The following is a 22,986-nucleotide window of genomic DNA, read 5'->3' on the forward strand; positions in this document are numbered from 1 at the left end:
GTCGAATTTCGTGCAATTGCCCATGGTATTTGCGAGGTTATGTGGATAATGAGACTTCTATTAAACTTGAGGGTCTTCACTTCCCTTCGAGTTAAAGTTTATTCTGATAATAAAGCTGCAATCTCTATTGCTCATAATCTAGTTCTCCATGACAGGACGAAGTATGTAGAGGTGGATAAACACTTTATTAAGGAAAAATTGATAATGGAGTAATTTGTACGCCCTACATTTCAACAGTTGACCAATTGGTTGACATTTTTACAAAAGGAGTATACAAAACTTAGTTTGAAAAACTTGTGAGCAAGTTTGCCATTGAAGATATCTTCAAGCCAGCGTGAGGGAGAGTGTAGAAATAGAAGTATTTTGAATATAGAATATTCTTTGTATATCTTAGAAGTTATGTATATTTTGTGTATATTCTTTTTTTCTTTTTTGTTATTTTCTTTTTGTATTATTATTTTCCTCTATAAAGAGAAAAGGAAAATCATCGTATAATCTTAAGAAATAGAGAAATATATATTTTTTTCAACCTTGTTTAGTATATTTTTTTGAAATAACTTGATTATTAAGTTCCATAATAACATCATTAACACATGTCTATTTTTACTGAACTTACATTTCACGTGTCCAGTTTTCGACCTACTTAATTTAAAACATTTGAATTCTAAGGTGTATCTCCATAATTCAAGTTACTATTCATGATTTCTTTTGCCTTGTCAATCAAGACAAGATCATCTCCAAAAAACATACACTATGTTAAAGTTGAATCTTATAGGGGGAAATTCTCCTTGAATTGAGGAGAATTGGGGAATTAAGGATGGAATGAATAGAGAGAAGAGAGAAGAAAGGAAGTAGAATTGCATTGATATTTCTCAACATGCCTTTGGAGTGGTATCAGTGTGCTTCTTATATTGATCTAACTCAAGGAAAATACGCCCATGCACCCACATGATCAACAATTACAAATTATTTGAATTTGAAAATAGGCCTAACTGCCTAACTAGCGTTCCTGCCTATTCAACCAGCTAATTACAATTACAATCCCATGAGAATTCTCCTCCTTTTTAGAAACTTCTTATCCTCAAGAAGTTTAGAGTAATCCAAACACTTTAGGAAAGTGGTTGAGCAGGTTGGGGAGGTATTCCCAAGTGCTATGTTTCGAATGAAGATTAGACCACCTTACCAACACTTGCATTAGAGGGGCTCCCTGTCGGTATATGATCTTTCTATCAGGGATAGCCATGGGTTCAGAAGCCTCATTAGGATCAAGAAGCAGGGAGGGGTAAAGCTGTGCTCATTGGATTTGCTCCAACTGACTTCTTAAGCAAGGATATATGAAACACCAGGTGTATTTGGAAATCTAGGGGCAGCTGGAGCTTGTAAGCAACTTTACCTATTCTTGCTACAATGGGATAGGGCCCATAATACTTGGGGCTAAGTTTGTAATGCTGGCCCTGAGCTAAGGCCTTTAGGTGAGCATGCATGAGCTTAAGATAGACTTCATCTCCCTCTACAAACTCCCTGTCCCTCTTCCTCCGGTATATAAACTACTTGATTCTATTTTTGAGCATTGGCCAGTTCCTTCTGTAACACCTTCAACGCTTGTTGCCTTTGTTGTAGGTAGGAATCCACGGTAGCCATTATAACACTTTCTTGAATGGTTGGAAGTAGAGGGGGTTTGTAACCTTACAAGACCTCGAAGGGATCATTTTTATAGAACTGTGGTGGTAAGAATTATACCACCATTAAGCTAGGGACAACCACTGATGCCACCCATTGAGCTATAAGAAGAAAATGCACCTCAAATAGGTCTCCAAACATTGGTTCACTTGTTCCGTTTGGCCATCTAACTCAGGGTGGTATGCTAAGGACATATATAACTTAGCTCCCCAATTCTTGAACAGCTCATTCCAGTACTGATGAAAACTTTGTTTCTATCCGAGACTATAGATTGATGAACCCTATGTAGTCATACCACCTTGTTTAGGAAGAGGCGGGATACTTCTTGGGCTATGAAATGGTGAGTCAATCCGATGAAATAGGCAAACTTGGTGAATCTATCCACCACCACTACCACGATGAAATCCTTCCCCTCGAATTTTGTCACTCATTTCACAAAATCCATGGATATATTATACCAAGCTTGAGTAGGAGTGGGGAGGGGTTGCAGTAGCCCGGGAGTTGCTACCATCTCGTGCATACATCTTTTACTGGTGTCACACTTCATCACATTGTCAATCACCCATTTCTTCAATTTTGGTCAATAAAACAGTTGTTTAACCTAATGATAAGTACCTGAATGACCCCCTCAGAGGTGATCCACATAGGGTTTCCAATATCTTTTCCTTTAATGTCTCATTGTTCTTGATGACCAACCTTCCTTGATACCTCAACACCCTGTTGTTCAAAGTAAACCCAGGTCGGCTGCTTGGGTTTAGGATGAGTTGCTCCAATAATCCCTTTGATCAATCATCTTGCTCATAGTTAGTTGGGATGCCTTGATACCAATAATGAACAACAGAGGTGATGGATGCCATAGTTCCCTTTTCTATACACTGGGATAAGGCATATGTTGCCTTATTCTCCCTTCCCTTCTAATACTAGATGACATAATCTAATCTCATCAATCTTGCCATCCCTCTCTTTTGAAGGTGTGTATGCAACATCTGTTGCAAGAGGAATTTAAAACTCTCATAATCCGTCTTAATGATAAATTGACCAGTCCTCTAAGTAATGTCTCATTTTTTCAACCATAATTAACACTGCTAGCAATTCCTTATCATACACACTCAAACCCTTGGTGCCTTGGACTTAGGGCTTGGCCAATAAATGCCAGTGGCCTCCCTTTTTGTGTAAGCACTACGCCCACCCCTGTGTTACCTGCATCAGTTTCTCGGCTGAATGGTTTAGAGAAATCAAGCAACCCAGAGTGGGCACTTTAGTCATTGCCTGTTTGAGTCGTATAAAGGCCTCTTCTGCCTTTTTATTCCAAGAGAACCCATCATTCTTCAATAGGTTAGTTAAGGGCTTGCTAATCACCTTATAATTTTTTACAAATCTATTGTAATACCCTGTCAAGCCAAAAAATCCTCTCAAGGCCCTCACATTTGTAGGTATTTGCCATGCTATCATGGCAACCACCTTCTTAGGACCAGTGCTCACCCCCTTTACAGGATATCACATGTCCCAGGTACTCAACTTGTGGCTTTGCAAAGGCATGTTTAGATTTCTTAATAAACAACTGATTGAATCTAAGGACTTCTAGGGTAGTTTTTAGGTGGTTAATGTGTTGTTGAAATGAGGGGCTATAAACAAGGAAATGATATCATCAAAGAAAACAAGTAAGAATTTTCAAAGGTAGGGCTAAAAAATATGGTTTATTAGAGCCTGAAATGTGGCAGGAGCATTGGCGAGGCCAAAGGGCATCACCAAGAATTTGTAGTGCTCTTGGTGAGTGGTAAAAGCGATTTTTGGTATGTCATCAAGGTTCATGTGGATCTAGTGGTACCCTTATCGAAGGTCTAGCTTAGTGAAAACAACAACATGCTTAAGCTCATCCAATAGTTCTTCAATTATAGGGATTGAGAATTTGTTCTTAAAGGTGTGGGTGATTAGCTAGTGGTAATCAATACAAAAGTGCCAGCTTCCATCTTTTTTTTTAACAAGTATGGGTGAGGCATAGGGGCTTTGACTTGGTTGAATGATAGACCTTGTTGGCATGTCTTTGATCAATTTCTCAATCTCTGCTTTCTATTTAGGGGGGTACCTATAGGCTCTTATATTATGAGCTCTTTTGATTACTCAATCAATCATTTTTATTGCCCATTCTCTCTCTCACCCAAAATCAAACTAAAAATAGAAATATACAAATTGTAATAGAAGAACAGAATTTAACAAAGAAAAAGAATGAAAATATACAATCAAACCAACACAAGAGGCGCACAATGTATCCTGGTTCAGGTTACGGAAACAACTCTACATCCAACCACAAGTCCAAGAGTAATTTCACTAGAAATTCGGTGAAAACAGTTACAAGATCCCTATCCTCTATCACACGAGTACAATGTACACAGAGATTACAAAGAACTCTCTATCTCAAAGCCTTTCCTCTCTTTTATAGAAATATCACTTGCATTCAGAGACAGAATGATAGTTTGTTATGTCCGACTACCTCACCCTAAGCCTTCTATTTATAGAGGTTAGAAGGCGATAATTACAAGGCCTTTTATTTTAGCCTACACAAAAACTAAACTAACCCTTATAATAAAACACCTAAGCTAGTCTCTCTCTAACTTAGAATTTCCAGTCGCTTCCATACGCTCGAGGGATCTTTTGTTCTTTTAACCTTCTAGATAGATTTCTCAATACAAAACCCAACAAGTCTAATGTTAATCGGTTTAGTATTAGGTTTAAGAATGATGGAATGGTCATAGTGTTTGTGGGGAGGAAGTGAATGTGGTTCTTTAAATAGGTCCTTAAATTCAAGTAAAAGCTTATTGAGTAAATCTAATTCATGTACCTTCCAATGATGATTGTCAAGGGGTATTTCCCCTTCCCACCAAACTCCGGCTCTTCCTCCACATGTTCAAGTGCATGGATTGAGAAGAGTTGAGCCACTTGAGTCCATTTTGTCTTTAAAATTTTCTGCAACTTTCTCCATGTTATCATTTTGCGCACCCTGGTCTTAGGATTGCCCGTGAGAGTCATCATATTGCCTTTTTTCTCAAATGTGACTTCTATTTTGTTGAAGTCAAAGCTTCATAGGACTAACTCCCTTTATCTAGTTCACTCCAAGGGCTGTCACATCCCCCCAATTTAAGTAGTTAAATCCCCCTAGTGCATCTCCCAATAAAATCCCACACAAGCAAACCTGCACATAACCTTGTGACCATTTTCCACGGTCATGGATAATGGTTGGGTCCCTGTCAATTCACACTTCAATTTTTTGGTTGTTCCCTCACAAGGAAGCTATGAGTGCTTCCATTATCAATCAACACTGTAACAGCCCACTTCTTTAGGGCGTGTTATGCCTTAGGAAATTTGGTCTTTTTTTTTTTTCTTTACATTATCCCGAAATTCCCTAAGACCTTATCTAGTGCGAGATATCTACACTAGAAAATAAATACAAAGCGGAAGCTAAATCGAACTTGCTCATATAATAATAACTAGACATGATATTCATTACAAAGTTAATTGATAAGCGTCTGACAATACAATGTACATAATTCTTAAACTACTCATATTACAACATAACATGATACATTTACTCGCTTCTTAACGTCTCACGTCACTACATATCACCATTCTCGGAATCATCTCTGCAAGTCCCGACTGGAACGTTGAATGTTCCAGGGGCGAACCCAAGTTAGATGATGAACCATCTAAGTAAGGGAACATAATGCTATGTCATGAGTGTGTGCAATGTCTTTCATCGTAGGTGTCAACTGCACCTCTCATGCTACTTACCATTTTAGCGGCCACCTCTTTCGAAGCCGGGGTGTATGGGTGCACCCTTGGTAAGGCAGCGGTGCCAGTTTGTACCCCCTACGGCCTCATATGCGTGTGATCGATGATATCAACGTGTATTTATGCATTTCATAGTCATGTATGCAGTCTACGTGATGGATACATATCAGGGAATGTCAATATGATGAAATCAGTATCGAGGAAGTACCACTTACCTTCTAGAGCTTATCGGGCTACCTCGATATCCGTGTCTTGTCTCGATTTGCGTGCCAACCTCAAAATTTGTGCGGGTCTCTTCAAATTCAGTCTCAACGTATCCTAATCACCATAATTATTTAAATAAACATTAAAAACTATTTTTTCATAATTTCTGGCATTTTCTATAATTTTCTCTCTATTTCTTCCTCAATAAATTCAGATTAAATATTTCTAAAATATTTTCTCAAATATTTCACCACGATAATTCATAAAATAATATTCTTGAATTTATGAAATTTTCTAAGAAATTTTACTCACCTTAACTTAAGCATCTCAAATTTTCTCGGTATGCGTGCCCCATCCTTGAAACGTGTGCCCGGACTGTTTTTCTCACCAAAATCTCTGAAATATCACCGAAACATAATTCCTTATTTTCTATAATTTTTCTGAAATTTTTCTAACATTTTCTCTATTTTTTCCTAATTTTTTTTTCTTCTTTTCTTTTCTTTTCCTTTTTTTCTTTTTCTTTTTTTTTTCTTCTTTTCTTCTCCACCTTCTTCTTCCTCCCACTCCCGCCTGCAACTCCTTCTTCTTTCTTTCTTTCTTTTTTTTTTTTCTCCTTTCTTTTCTTTCTTTCTTCTTCTTCTTCTTCTTCCCCTCATCTTTTCCTCTGCTTCTTCTTTCTTCGCACAGCACCCGCGTGAACAGAGCACCGCGGCTGCCAACCTTGCCGCCGCCCACGCTGGCCGCGTCCGCCGCCTCCCTCGCTGCCTGCTGGCACTTCCGCCGACCGCGGCACCAGCCGCACCGCGCTCGTTGCCGTGAGTTGCCATCGCGGCAGCTCCCTTCCTCGCGTCCAACCGCGAAGCTCGCGGCCATGGCCACCTGCAGCTTCCCTCAAGCGGTCGCCCCTTGCCTCGGCCTCCATCGAGCCCATCGATCACCTTCGCACACCCCCAGCATCACCGCGGCTGCCCCTACTCATTGGCTTGCCGAGCTTGCTGGAGCTCTCAACCATGGCTGCCCCTACTTCCTTCTTCTTCATTTCTGGTGGCTGCTCCCTCTAATCCTTCTCCTATTTATAGCCGATTAACCATCACCCTCGTGCCTTGCCCATTTTCTTTGGCATGAAGAACACTCCTATTGGCAGCCATCAACTATTGCGTGCCAACCTATCCAAGTCTGGCAGGGCATGGCTTATTGCAGAGCATGGAGTTGGATTTGTCGAGAATGGGTGAAATGGCCTCATACGCACGCCCACGTACATATATAAATATATACACTTCACATCACAATTAAAACCCCATCTTACTCATCCATGCTGCTGGCGTGAAGATTACTCAATTCTTATACATGATTTGGCAGGGGGATGGGTTAAAGATGCAATTAAAACCCCGCCATACATACGCCTACATTTATATATATTTATATATATATATTATATATTACATTAATATATAAAAATTACACAATTAAATTCTAATTTTCTCATAATATCACTTGGGCACTTCCTAATAGCAATTATGTCCTCAAACATTCAATTAATTTGCATTTTAATATTGAAAGCGCAAAATTAATAATCCAATTCTTAGTTGAAAAGAACGATTCTGCCCCAGTGTCCTTACCGGGCTGTTGTTTCCTCCTGAAACCACTGAAGGGTTGTTCGTTACGCAAAACCAGCGCCCCCTTAGGGTTTCGTTGATTTTTTGGGAGCCTCCTACGACGATTCGGTTTTACAGTCTAAATAGTAGTTGTATTTTAGCTGTACCAAAAATTATTCTTGATCCGATTTCTTTCGACTCCATAAATCCCAACTCGATACGCTCATCGAGACTATATACTTTTCCTTAGACAATTTCACTACGAGGCATTCCCTGCAGTTGATTTGGTACCTGAAATTGCTATAAAATCAATTTTTCGGTATTCTAAACTTATCAAAATTACGTGGCATCCTCATACGAACATGGGGTATTACATTCTCCCCTCCTTACAAAAATTTCGTCCTCGAAATTTGCCACATATTCTAAATCTCAAAATTTCATCATCGAAATCAACACTTGACTGATCAAATAACTAGAGAAAATCTTACTCGAAACTTGTGAATGCCAATGCACATATCAAAATCTAAACCCTTGTGCTAACCATGATCATCAACCAATACACTTGGCAACCACGCATACCTTTCGAATTTCACTTTCCAAAAATCATAATCGCATAACTCGGTCCTTGGGCCAAGAATCTTCGCTCGAGCTCCTATCTAAGTCGGTACTCATATCATCATAATGAGCCTACAACTCTCATATCATCAATTTTTAATCTACTTTTCACTAAGTCATCCATTCGATATCACGACACTTTCCTAATTACCGATTTTTCATGACATTAATTCTCTTATACTAATCAATTATGCTTTGATAGTCTCCCAACCTTAGTACAAAAGTCCCTGATCTCGATACATCTTAATTTTTATCCACTGATCCTTAAAGAATTTTTTTTTTTTATCAAACGTTTTCACGAACCCTTGGATCCAAAAACATCACAGTTATACATTATCACCTATTCTTGAAACTAGTTATGCCTTAGTTTAGGTCATATCAAACCTAATCATTGCTTGATCCTTATACGAAATTTCTTATAACTGTTATTTTCTCATTCTCGTAGGAATTCATCACCTGATATAACCTCAAGTTTCTGACAATTGACTACAATCATCTTCTAATCATGTAATGTAATTTCAAGAAATCTTTGTTAATAGATTCTATCTATCTCCAAAACTTTGATCAAAATTTAACGTTGTCTTTTAAGTCTAGCAATACTAATATCCTTGCATGCTTGTTTCTTTGTTACTTGGTCGCCAAACTTATACCTATTTATCCATATACCATAACTTAAATAACTCCTCGAACTTTTCGAAGTGATCCTCAAATAACATTTTATATCATCAAATCAATCATTTAATCCTCAAATTACTCTTTTTATGTCAATTAACTTTAATCATGCTCGATCCTTTTTCGGAACTACATACTCAAGTTACCGACCTTTGCTTGAACCAACCTCTACTCAAAACATTTGGCTCATCTCTCGAAACCTACTGGGTTATCTGACTTTTTGGAACTTTCAATCCTCGACCTTGACTTCACAGAGCCTCGTGCTCTCATCGTTTCTTTCTCGATTGGCTCATGACCTAGCAAGCAAGTCTCACCTATCGCGACGTTCCCTAACATTATCCTCAATGTTTCTCATGCGTCTTCCCTATCTGAGGAGTACACCAATATATCCTCGATAAACACCATCACTAAAGCGTCTTTAATGCAGACGGTACTTGGTTAAATCATCTAATCATGACTCTATTGCCGATTTTTCGAAATGTCTCATTCCTCAACCGCACATTAATCGTAATTATCCTAGCCTCTTTCAGTTGTTTATAATTCATTAAATTTGAGGTAATGATATCGATTCTTAACTATCATCTCTTTGATAATTTACGTCCTCAATTAAGCCACTTATAGCTAAGCGTCTAATAATCTCAAGCTATTTATTGGCAATTTCATCATTAAGAAATAATCATATTAAATCTTTCGAGAATATCTCATGGTATTTTTCATTTTTTTCTTATGGTTTTTCACTAACAGCAAGTGCTTGTACAATAAATTAATAGGCTCCTTGTAATCATAACTTGCTAACATCACTTTAATGAATATCTAGTTATACATCTCCCAATTTGCCTACCAGGCTACTTAAACTAACCGTTTAGTCATACGAGGGTTTTATTTTTCCAAAATTGAAAATCTCGGGTTTCTAATCGATCTAGGTCTGCAACTTTTCCTACTGTGACCCATTATCCTGGTACATCTACCATCACTTGATTCTCTCAACCACATCTCAGTTTTGCACAATCTTCGAGACGACAATCCATAACTATATTGTCAGCTAGAGCAGGTGGGTACTTATGTTATCCACGGTACTTCAATCTTTGCTAGATTTTTTTTTTTACTCATTGACATCATTTTAATCATCGCCCCACTACACATCCTCGATTTGCCCACCAGGGCTATCTTAGACTAATCGTCTATCCTAACAAGACCTTTACTCTTCAATAATCAAAAATTCTAGATCTCCAATAAATTTTGATCTATTAAGAACGCGACATTTCATACGGTAATCTGACACCCTGGCACATTTGCCATTACTTGTCTCTCTCAAGCATGCCAAAACTCTCAAAGACATCTATTCGTAACCATCCCGCTAACTGGAGTGGGTAAGTACCTATGTCTCCCATGGTACTCCAATCCCTTAGGAAATTCCTTGCAAATCTAAAATCGATTCATCTTTGAAGATCTCTATTCAGATCACGTTACCTGGTTCCAATTAAAAACAACTGAATCTTAAACTTGCAAGAACTCTTTACCGAATGATACTTCAAAGCTCAAATAACGATTTAGGTCCACATACTGATGCACAAGGCATAACTTATTCGCGAATCTTCTTTTACAGACTTTTGAATCCTTAAGCCCACTTGGCACACCGAACCGTAGTCACAACCTCTGTTGGTTAGGTCTCTTTATCATTAGGGTCGATACGACCTATTAAGAAACTCTTTCATTTTTATTTATTTATTTATTTTGATACCTGAACTCTACTCGAACCGATGTTGCTATCTCACTATTTATCGCCAAGGCCTTGAACTGGTCATAGTCTCGTTTACCGAGAATTTTATTAACTCTCGCATTTTGATCAGTTGACTATTGGCACACGACCATTCATGACCCTATTGTCATACTAGATACCGAGGTATTCTACGTCTTGAGCTTCGCACTGTTCTTTGTGTCACTTACTCCCAAGATGACTGCGAACCCCGATACAATTCTTTAATATGACACTCGATTTTATTTCGGGTTGACTCCCTAGGTTTCTGACCTCGATTAATCACAGCTAGTGGCACACATTGCATGCTAGACCATTAGGACTTAGACTCCATACAAGGTACAGACCCTACTGGGCTGTCCTAGATTTTCATCATCTGATTGTCTCCCAAGCAGTCTAACATGATGCTTCGATCGACGGGCTTCCCGTACCTTATCGCAAGCCATTCCTCAACCATCTGCACATGGGTCCCTAGATCCAGATCTGTCACTACGAACACCGAACCAGTAGTGTCGTTACGCTTGCTAGAGTTCCTTATCCCTTTTCTGCGAGTCACATCGGTTGCACCACAATCACTGATTAATTGTCACAACTCATACGCCATCATTTGACCATCTTTGACCTCTTGCTTGACCTAATCCGTTGGATCCCTGATCTTTACATCTCATTACCAAGACACTAAATGACCCTCGAAAAATATTTATCATTTGATCCTAACTCTTTAGCTAGGCCATGTCATATCAGACTAATCATCCATGATTCGATAACCACAGTTATCCTATCATTTCTCGTAATGATTTTGACTAATGACCTCAAATCAACAGTCTCTAAATCTCTCGGATCCATAATCATGATTACCGAGTCAACCTTATACCCGAATCATATTATCGGCTTCTAACTTCAATAGCTAGATCATTGTATTAGCTTTCCACGAGGCTTTTACATTTCACCGAGAATAGGAATAGTGTTTATACGTGAAATGTACACCAGGTAAGTTCCCAGGAAAGAGAGGTGGGTCACAAATGGACACACTTAAATACCAAGTCTTTCCTTAGCCAAAACTTGCCTAGACATGCACTTCCACTACTCAATACTGAAATCCAGTAACCTCTAAGCCTTCAACCGACAATCCCTGAATCTCCTAAATAGGGATTTCGTCTTACGAATCCTTGTCTCTTTTCCCTAAGCCTCCACTTGGGGTTCCTACTAACTGCTTCCATCAATACCGGATACCCTTAAGTCTTCAAATTGATATTTCCTAATCTTCAAATAGGATTTAACTCCGATATCAACTATATTCGAGTCACTTAGGGCTTCCAATACTCTTAAGCTCTGATACCAACTGTAACAGCCCACTTCTTTAGGGCGTGTTATGCCTTAGGAAATTTGGTCTTTTTTTTTTCTTTACATTATCCCGAAATTCCCTAAGACCTTATCTAGTGCGAAATATCTACACTAGAAAATAAATACAAAGCGGAAGCTGAATCGAACCTGCTCATATAATAATAACTAGACATGATATTCATTACAAAGTTAATTGATAAGCGTCTGACAATACAATGTACATAATTCTTAAACTACTCATATTACAACAGAACATGATACATTTACTCGCTTCTTGACGTCTCACGTCACTACATATCACCATTCTCGGAATCATCTCTGCATGTCCCGACTGGAACGTTGAATGTTCCAGGGGCGAACCCAAGTTAGATGATGAACCATCTAAGTAAGGAAACATAATGCTATGTCATGAGTGTATGCAATGTCTTTCATCGTAAGTGTCAACTGCACCCCTCATGTTACCTACCATTTTAGCGGCCACCTCTTTCGAAGCCGGGGTGTATGGGTGCACCCTTGGTAAGGCAGCGGTGCCAGTTCGTACCCCCTACGGCCTCATATGCGTGTGATCGATGATATCAACGTGTATTTATGCATTTCATAGTCATGTATGCAATCTACGTGATGGATACATATCAGGGCATGTCAATATGATGAAATCATTATCGAGGAAGTACCACTTACCTTCTAGAGCTTATCGGGCTACCTCGATATCCGTGTCTTGCCTCGATTTGCGTGCCAACCTCAAAATTTGTGCGAGTCTCTTCAAATTCAGTCTCAACGTATCCTAATCACCATAATTATTTAAATAAACATTAAAAGCTATTTTTTCATAATTTCTGGCATTTTCTATAATTTTCTCTCTATTTCTTCCTCAATAAATCCAGATTAAATATTTCTAAAATATTTTCTCAAATATTTCACCACGATAATTCATAAAATAATATTCTTGAATTTATGAAATTTTCTAAGAAATTTTACTCACCTTAACTTAGCATCTCGAATTTTCTCGGTATGCGTGCCCCATCCTTGAAACGTGTGCCCGGACTGTTTTTCTCACCAAAATCTCTGAAATATCACCGAAACATAATTCCTTATTTTCTATAATTTTTTCTGAAATTTTTCCAACATTTTCTCTATTTTTTCCTTTTTTTTTCTTCTTTTCTTTTCTTTTCCTTTTTTTCTTTTTCTTTTTCTTTTCTTATTTTCTTCTCCACCTTCTTCTTCCTCCTGCTCCCGCCTGCAACTCCTTTTTTCTTTCTTTCTTTTTTTTTTTTTTCTCCTTTCTTTTCTTTCTTTCTTCTTCTTCTTCTTCTTCTTCTTCCTTCTCCTCTTCTTCTTCTTCTTCCCCTCATCTTTTCCTCTGCTTCTTCTTTCTTCGCACAGCACCCGCGTGAACAGAGCACCGTGGCTGCCAACCTTGCCGCCGCCCACGCTGGCCGCGTCCGCCGCCTCCCTCGCTGCCTGCTGGCGCTTCCGCCGGCCGCACCGCGCTCGCTGCCGTGAGCTGCCATCGCGGCAGCTCCCTTCCTCGCGTCTAGCCGCGAAGCTCGCGGCCATGGTCGCCTGCAGCTTCCCTCAAGCGGTCGCCCCTTGCCTCGGCCTCCATCGAGCCCATCGATCACCGTCGCACACCCCCAGCATCACCGCGGCTGCCCCTGCTCACTGGCTTGTCGAGCTTGCTGGAGCTCTCAACCATGGCTGCCCCTGCTTCCTTCTTCTTCATTTTTGGTGGCTGCTCCCTCTAATCCTTCTCCTATTTATAGCCGATTAACCATCACCCTCGTGCATTGCCCATTTTCTTTGGCGTGAAGAACACTTCTACTGGCAGCCATCAACTATTGCGTGCCAACCTATTCAAGTCTGGCAGGGCATGGCTTATTGCAGAGCATGGAGTTGGATTTGCTGAGAATGGGTGAAATGGCCTCATACGCACGCCCACGTACATATATAAATATATACACTTCACATCACAATTAAAACCCCATCTTACTTATCCATGCTGCTGGCGTGAAGATTACTCAATTCTTATACATGATTTGGCAAGGGGATGGGTTAAAGATGCAATTAAAACCCCACCATACATACGCCTACATTTATATATATTTATATATATATTATATATTATATTAATATATAAAAATTACACAATTAAATTCTAATTTTCTCATAATATCACTTGGGCACTTCCTAATAGCAATTATGTCCTCAAACATTCAATTAATTTGCATTTTAATATTGAGAGGGCAAAATTAATAATCCAATTCTTAGTTGAAAAGAACGATTCCGCCCCAGTGTCCTTACCGGGCTGTTGTTTCCTCCTGAAACCACTGAAGGGTTGTTCGTTACGCAAAATCAGCGCCCCCCTAGGGTTTCGTTGATTTTTCGGGAGCCTCCTACGACGATTTGGTTTTACAGTCTAAATAGCAGCTGTATTTTAGTTGTACCAAAAATTATTCTTGATCCGATTTCTTTCGACTCCATAAATCCCAACTCGATACGCTCATCGAGACTATATACTTTTCCTTAGACAATTTCACTCCGAGGCATTTCCTGCAGTTGATTTGGTACCTGAAATTGCTATAAAATCAATTTTTCGATATTCTAAACTTATCAAAATTACGTGGCATCCTCATACGAACACGGGGTATTACAAACACCATGAGTGTGTTGACCTGTACTTTTCCTTCTACCCTAATTATCTTACTATTGGTGAGACCTTTGAGGGCATGGAGTAAAATCTCCACATTTTCTTCTCTTTTCCCTTTAACCTGAGTGATCACTCCATTGTCAATCTCTTCTGTTTCCTTTTCTCCTTCCAATAGCAATGGTTTCCTTTGGCATTGGTGCCTTGGGGCATACCTATCCCCACAATGGTAACATAATCCTAATTGTCTCATCTGTTCTGCAAGCTTCCCGTTATTTATAGGAACAAGAACAATAGTGGTTGAATTGCTCACTCTTTTGCCTCCCTGATTGTTTCTTCCTTCTTCCCTTCCTACTCATTTGCCACCATACTGTAGTGTTCTTGTGCTCATGCTTCTCATTTGCCACCTCTATTTCTTAATTAATGCCTCTATTTCAATTCTTGCAGTCGTGTACACTTGGCTTCTTGTTTGATCATTCTAAGTTGTTGCATCTTAATAGCAGGCCTTAGCTCTTCACTTAATCAACTCACAAAATTGGAAACAAAATACCCTTCCGTGAGATGTGGATTCAAGATCAACATGAGCAACTTAAGTTCTTCAAATCGCAATTGATAGGACTGCACTAATCCCTCTTGACGTAGTTTGTTGAATTCCTCCACTTCGTCCATCATATTTCTATCACCAAACTGTTCACAAAATCTTCCTCAAATTTAGCCCATCGATACCCTTCCTTAGCACCTATCCACCCTTGAAACCACGTGTCCCCAGCATCATTGAGGTAAGCAGCAACGAGAGTCACTCACTGTTGTTCGGGCACATGATAGAAACTAAACATCCTCTCACACTTATGTACCCACCATCTTGGATTCACCCCATCAAACATGAGAATCTCCAACTTTGGGATTGGAAAATCAGGTTGATGAGGAACAACCTAAATTCCTTGTCTCCTCTCCATGGTATTCTCTCCTATCGCTTCCAGGTCTACCTCAAATTCAAAGGCATCATTTGTGCGTGAGGTCGGAATGTGTCCTAGCAAGATTAGGTCATATCTCTCTGGGAGGGAATTCTGGAGAGAGCCTTACTTGATTGTGGCTCGTAAACATTCTCATGAACATCTACATCTAATCCTTCAATTGGTTGTGTTGTTCCTAGCTCTCTTCCTGCCATCACTCCATCAATTCTTCTTTCCACCATCGTCTCCATGGTCGATTCTATGCTTCCCATTTGAATCTGTGTATCGGCCACCGCTGCTATGACTTGTTGCAGTTATGCCTCCATCTGTTTCATGTGGGTACCATCGATCATGGTGAAAACGAAGGATGATCTTCGCCCAAGATCGTGCTCTGATACCAAAATGTCAGAGTTGAATCTGACATGGGGAGTTCTCCTTGAATTGAGGAGAATTGGGGAATTAAAGGGGGGGGGGGGGGAAGGTGAGGGGGAAACAAGAATTATGAAGAGACGAGAGCGAAGAAAGGTGGGAGAATTATATTGATTTTTCCCAACATGCTTTCGGAACCGGTATCAGCGTGCTTCTTATACTGATCCTGCTTAAGGAAAAGGCACCAAAGCACCCGCATGATCAACAATTACAAATTATTTGAATTTGAAAATAGGCCTAACTAATGTTCCTTCCTATTCAACTGACTAAAAACAATTACAATCCCATGACACACCACTGCTTTTCTTCTTGTATGTTCTTTGTGAGTTCATCTATCACAAGAAAAAGAAATAATGGCTCAATGCAAATCCTTAGTGTAATCCAATGGTAATTGGGAAAGTTTGAATAACTCATTTCTTCTCCAACACTGTCCGCAAGATTTCTTGAAGACTGTCATAAGCTTTTTTCAAGTCAATAAATACCCAGACGCCTTGTGATTTGGTGTATCTTTATAGACTCCCCATTGGTTTATTTTTTGTATTTTGGGTACTTACGATTTTTGAAAAACACATTTTGCGGGATAAGCATTTTTTTTTTATTGATAAGGGCTTTGTTTATTAAAAAATAAACCACACGGACTTGAAATACCAAAAGTGAACCTCGTGAGTTGTACGTCAAAATGGCCCAAATCACAAGGGTTTGAGTGGAATTTACCAAATCTTTTTTTGTTTATATAAACATTTTCTTTAAACACCTCAATAAGAATAATTTCAATTGTTGACCCACTGGGCAAAAAAACCAAATTGGCTTTCAAAGGCCTTAATTTTTGCTCAATCACCCTTTCCCTTGACTTTATAATGTGGCTCATTAGCTCGAGCCCTCTATAATATTCACAACTTTGCAAATCTCTTTTATTCTAACTAATAGGCACTAAAGTACTATTTCCTTACTCATCTAACATTGTTTTTCATTTAAAGATACTAAATAATTTTGTTAACCAAAAAATGTGTATTTTACCAAATCTTATATGCTTATATTGGGAAATTATTTGATCCTATCTTCTTGAAGATTGTTCATCTTTTTTTATACATGTTTTATTTTGTTTGAATAGATATGGATACAGAATATGTAATTTGTTTATTCTTTAGATTTATTAGATACCCTAGTATAATGCATATTTTCCTAGTTTCATTGAATAACTTTGAGAAATAGTTCATCCATCTCTTAATAATCACCCCCTCATTTACTAGTACCTTTTGATTTTTATCTTTTACTCATTTCACTTTGATCACATCTTTTGTTTTTCTCTCTCTTGCCATGGCTAGTTTATATATATATATATAGCTTTCCCATCTTATGTGTCAAGCCATAAGTTTTCTGCTTGATTTTAAGAACTTATTTATTTTCAGTAGCCTTTCATTCTTTTGGAAGATGAATCAATGTTCAAACTTGATTTGATTTCATTGAGTCAATTTTTTCTTGCTTTTCATTTTTCTTTAGCAGGTTCAGAAAGAACCTATTGGACAGTGTTAGGTTCTTCCTCATTTTATGGGGCAATTAGAAAAAAATTACCTTCAACATTGAAACGACGTCGAGGTATATGTCCACGACTACTTTTTCTAATTTGAGATTCACGTGAAATAGATTTAAGAACTCTCGTTTCGCTCCTACTTGGATCATAGTATCTTACAAATATATTTTTTTTTTATCTTTCGGATCCAACTTTTCATGTTTATAAGGGTCATCAACATAGCTGACACAACCTTAAGTTTTTAAATGATTTAGATGAGTTTTTTTTTTTTTTTTTTTCAGTCCATAATTCATATGGAGTTGAAGTTCTAGATTTGGAGGGTATTAAATTGAGTAAATAGACAACCATCAACAATGCATCACCCCAAAAGATAATTGACAACTTTGCCCCTACTATTATTAACGTAACCATTTTTGAAAGAGTTTTATTTCTTCTCTTCACATCACTTTGTTGTAGAGTGTAGAATGATTAGTTGTCTTTTAATTTCTTTTTCATCACAAAATAATTTAAATTGTTCAAACAAATACTCGCTACCCCTGTCGGTTCTTAATGCTTTAACTTTTTTGTCTAATTGATTTTTAACTAAAGTTAAGTATCTTTTGAAGTACTCTAAAGTTTATGACTTATGGGAAATCAAATAAATAAAGTCAAAACGAATAAAGTCATCCCTTACATTAATTGATCACACATGTTAGAGTGAATTAATTGCAATGAAGTTTCAAATTTAATTGATTTTGCCAAATGATTTTCTTGCCATTTTTTTTACTAATAACTTTCAAAGGTAGGTAGATTTACTTTTGCAATTTAACTTTTGCTAATCTATCCAATATTTATTATCCTATATGGCCTACTCTCGCAGGCCATATATTCACATCTTAATGAAATTTGTAAAACATGTGATAAGGGAAAAACTTGTATTTTGTAGGTCGCTACTAGAAGCATAATCTACATCAAGTGCGATAAAATCATTTTTTGAAATTTCATATCTATAATATATTGAATTTAAAAATAATTCAATAGTTGAATCATGGAAATACAAGATTGAATCCACAACTAAGAAAAACATGTATAGAGACTCTCGAATTTTTGGAGCAAATAATACATCATGTATAAGGTTTTACTTTTGCCATGTTCTATTTTAAAGGAATGTCAGTTGGTCTCTTACCCTTTCCACAACGACCCTTAGGTATTTTTTTTTTTTAAACACCTTTGACTTTTTAGGGACAAAATTTCCTTTCTTCCCTTTATGAGAAAATTTCCATTTGAGCTAGGGAGCACCTTTGGAGCTAGATACCATCAAATAGATGTCAATATTAGGCTTAGAGGCTTCAATACGATCCTCTTTAACTCCAAATGTGTCAAGTATCAACCATTGTTTTGAAGTTCACTTTATGTGAGATATATCTTCATATGTTCCAAGTCATGAGTAGAGATCTTATGATAATTTATACTTCTTGTTCATCATTGAGATTCACACTTGCATCCTTGGGTTCATTGACCATAATAGTCGTCTCTCAAAAATGTTGCCTTATATTGTGGTTTGAGCGCTTTTTGTATGTATCAAATTTGATAACCAATTGTCTTACCTTTGCAACAAAAGTCACCCCAAATTGCTCCTTAAGAGCGGTCTGTATTTCTTTTGCCAGCTCATATTTTCTTAACTCACGCATAATATCATTTTCGATATTGCTAAACAACGTAATATGAATAGTTGAGTTTTTTTTCTTCTAAGTATTGTAAGCTTCTCTATCCCTCCCTCCTATATTATGCGGTAGTTCCTTCATTTAGTTCCACCATAGCTTGATTTAGAGTTTCTATTGACTCTTGCTCTTCTGGTATTATGATATTCTTGAAAAATGCCATATTCAAATGATAATAGGATGAAATAAATCTCATTAATGCCATGCCTTACACACATTTGTTAAACAAAATTAATAATAAATATTCAACCAAATACAAGATCAAAAGTTCACTATACTCTCATTCATTACCATAGTTCAATTGTTCAAATATTATTAATTTTATTTTTTTTTCACCTCAAAAACAAATTTTGAGATCGTTTAATCTTACATATTAAGGTATCATTGTAACATATTTAATTACAAAAATTAAATAACTAACAATAAAATAATTCATTTAATAAAAAATAAAATAATTTATACATAATTTAGAAATTTGCTCCAAAAGCAAGGTTAAACTAGATACAAAGATTAAATAAAAATTATCTAAGAATAATTCTAACCCTTCGAGAAATAGAATAAATGACACCAAAAGGAATGTATCTTGAAATTCTAACAACAATATCCTTAGTGATATCCACGGGTACATTGCCTATATTACTTTTCACACAAATGTTTTATTTGGGTAGTTTTATTCCCAAATGTTTTTCATTAATTCTTTATCATGTGACAACCAAAAATTAATACTTTGCTTCATGAGTTCGTAATCTCTCCTAACCAGCAAATATGAGCTCTTGTATTATATCAGACAATAATGATATGATCACATATATTCTATCCATTTATTATTCGATAGTTTTTCAATTGTCTCTTTATCTCCATAATTTGAGATCTTTGAGCGAGAGTCTAGATGAATACTAAGGTTCTTACTTGTGTCATTTTTTTAAAAACAAATTAAAAAATATAACAGATTAAGAATTTGACAAATTTAATTCTTTAAACTATTTAAAAAAATAAAAAAATATATATTATGAACTCATCCTCCTAAGCTTAACTAATAATCTCAAAATTATGTCAGAATAAAATAACTATTGTTAACTAATTACAATAAATTTGCTGAATTATTTAAAATTATTAAAAAATTAAAAAATGTTTTTTTTTTAAATTAGTTAAAAATCTCTTTAGGTCAAACAGATCTCAATCAAAACAAGAAACTCTTTTCCAAATCAAAATCTTGGCCAAACTGCTCTAAACCCATCCCCATGAAATCCTCTTGCGGTTTCCGCTGCCATCGTCGGTCACTGCCTTTTCTCCAGTCACTTCCTTCGTCTCCGTCTGCCGTTACTGCCCTCAGCCTCCTTTCAGCGACGACCAAAAGATGAACAACCGCATCCGTCACCGTCGCCATTGTCCTTAGTCGCAATCGCAGTTGCGGCCGTCACCAGGTGACCTACCGTAGTCACGAAGTTGCGTCGGGGAGGGCAAATGGTCTCAGCATGGAGATTGACAAAGAAGACGAAAGGTCGCAGCACAAACTCCACACATCGTCATCGGAAATGGTAGATGCACGCGGTCGTCCGGTCGAAGAAGACAGAACGGTCGCGGGCGGTTAGAGAAGGCGAATCGGTTGGAGAAAGCGACTGGTCGTATGCGGTCATCCTCACCGGGGAAAACGATTGATATTGGAGACGCCACCACTTTCTTCTCCCTCCAGCCCTTCATCACCAATAGCCAACGAGTCTCCGTTATTTTTCCAACGGATTCATTTTTTTGTGACTTTTGATTTCTTTTTCATACATACAATCGAATACAGTATGAAAATACTTATTTTCCTTTCATATACATACGTATTTAATCTTTTATATGCATATGTATATATGTTACATGTATACTTACCGTACATTTATACTTCCATATAGTATTAACAGAGTTATTTATGTATATATGTATACAGCATTCATGTATATATGTATTACCCCACACGCACATACACGCTGTATAACCAGAAAACAATCCTTAAGCTTTGATACCAATGTTGGATTCACACGAGCACTCTTTTCTTCCTTTTTTGCATCATTAGTTTTCCCAGTATATATAAAGCCTCACTTACACACAGAATGCTTTTGAGAGTTTGCTTCTCGTTGTACACAAGATGGATTCTCACGAGACACTGTTTTCACAGTTCGAGATCTTGACTGGATCCGGAGCCCTTATGGGTGGATGGACGCGGATCCTTGACCCAGATCCGGGTCCATATTTATTACACTAATCAATGTGCTCACCATGTCCAAAATTTTCTTGTTAATGTCCTGATGTTCCACGGTCCAATTCTTAGTATCAAAGATTTTATCTAGACTCTATCAACATTTTAGCTGCCTTCTCACCAACTCATTTTGTTTCTTGGAACATAATATTATTCTTTTTCCTAATTAATATGCCCGCCATCACCATGTCCTAAATTTTCTTGTTCATGTCCTGACTTCTGATGTTCCATGGTCCAATTCTTGATCTATGATCCTAAACTAACTTCTCTACACGTAACCGTATGCAAAAATTTGATTATGTGAGAATCTTTGCAAACTTAAAATTTATATTGGGGCGTTGATACAGCAGCTTTAGCTCATTTTTCACCGGGGTTGAGCAATGTAGGTTGTTGTTAAGAGGGTTATGCCCCAACAATTTTCTCATATGTCCAGAATTCATGGTGTTAGATTCAACGAGTTTTGCATTGGTTGTCAGCTACTTAATGCAGTCCTCACCCACGGGTTGAGTTAGTTCTTTTTCAATGCATGATTCCTTATTTTATCAGATAAATTTTGAAAAATGTTCCATTTTTGTTTTCCATTTGGATAGTTGAAGTTAACGAATTTCTCTTATATGTTTCGGTGGAACTATACTGACTACAGAAAGTAGACGAGGAAGACAGAGAAATCATGAATCAGGAGGAAGCTTTTTCCCTGCCACAAAGTTATTATGCAAAGGAAGAATCTTGAATCTTGACAACAAATGGCATTAATGCATGTAAATCCCCATGGTTTCCAGCAACATCTATCGACCTTTTTTGCCCAATAGTTACTTCAATGGCGTCTTACCATTTCTGTACAGTAAAGACGCATATGATCTCAATGATGTTAACGTGATTTCAAACATATTAGAGAGGATAATGCGACAGGTTTTTTTTTTTTTTTTGAAGAAGAAGAATGTGGCTATCTATTTCTTGCAGCTATTAGTGAATAAAAATGATGACCACGACATGGAAAAACATAAGAGGTTGTTTGGCTTACTCTTTTTTTAGGGGATTATAAGTCTTTATATTTACAGGTTGTGTAAAGTTAAAAATGTGGGTAGTATTTAAATTGATAATGTGTTTGAATAAATATGTTTTAGACTCTTATTTATATATTTATGTGTTTGGTTTGAAAATTTTGATAAGTTATCAAAATTTAACAAAAAGACGAAAATGAATATGTTGTTGAATCATATAAATAAAATTTATAAAAATATTATTTTTTAATAAAAATAAATTATAAATTGATGTCTAGGTAAAATATTTATAATTATATGTTGATAAATTATGTATAATTATTAAAAAATATATTAATATAATATATATATGTTAAATATCTCTCTCTATACACACATGTGGGGGAGGACATCGATGATGGAGATGGTGATGGAAGAGGTGGCGAACAACGACAGCAGACATAGAGGGAACAACGAAGAAGGCTGGAGGCAATGAAGGTTGGGAATGGGTTTGGAGGCAACGACAAAGAAACTAGAGATAGGCGATGACAAAGAAGGCAAAGAGATGAAAGAAAAGGGATAAAGTTGTAAATATTTGAAATGTTTAAGAGTAAATTCATAATTTGGTGGTTAATGCAATGAGTTGTCAAGAGCTTATTAGGATAAGTTGGGGGAAGGGGTGTGCGAGGGGAGCTTTTTGAATAAGCTACTAAAATAACTTATAAGTTTGGTTGAGTTTAAGTTTTTAAACTTTAACAATGTATAACAAAATAAGTTATATAATTATAAACTAAAAAAAGTAACTTATAGGCGGCCAAACCGATAAGCCAAACACCCTCTAAATGGAGCCTTGTG

General features: G+C 37.2%; 1 protein-coding gene and 1 long non-coding RNA gene across 2 annotated transcripts in view; one reads left to right on the forward strand and one right to left on the reverse strand.

Moving 5' to 3' along the window:
* The window catches only part of LOC127797228 (uncharacterized), a 55,077-nt gene extending 32,791 nt beyond the window's left edge, over nt 1-22,286 (forward strand). The window contains exon 5 of the mRNA XM_052329921.1: nt 21,795-22,286. Coding sequence (XP_052185881.1) covers nt 21,795-21,881 — 87 coding nt within the window. The 3' untranslated portion in view covers nt 21,882-22,286. The remainder of the gene's footprint in view (nt 1-21,794) is intronic.
* On the reverse strand, nt 5,351-12,903 carry LOC127797229 (uncharacterized). Its single transcript, XR_008022156.1, has 3 exons — nt 12,635-12,903; nt 12,103-12,436; nt 5,351-5,450 (listed from the first exon to the last, which is right to left on the reverse strand). It is a non-coding gene; the product is annotated as an uncharacterized LOC127797229 (long non-coding RNA).
* Nucleotides 22,287-22,986: the final 700 nt, after the last annotated feature.

The sequence above is a fragment of the Diospyros lotus genome, chromosome 3, assembly GCF_014633365.1.
Source record: "Diospyros lotus cultivar Yz01 chromosome 3, ASM1463336v1, whole genome shotgun sequence".
NCBI lineage: Eukaryota > Viridiplantae > Streptophyta > Magnoliopsida > Ericales > Ebenaceae > Diospyros > Diospyros lotus.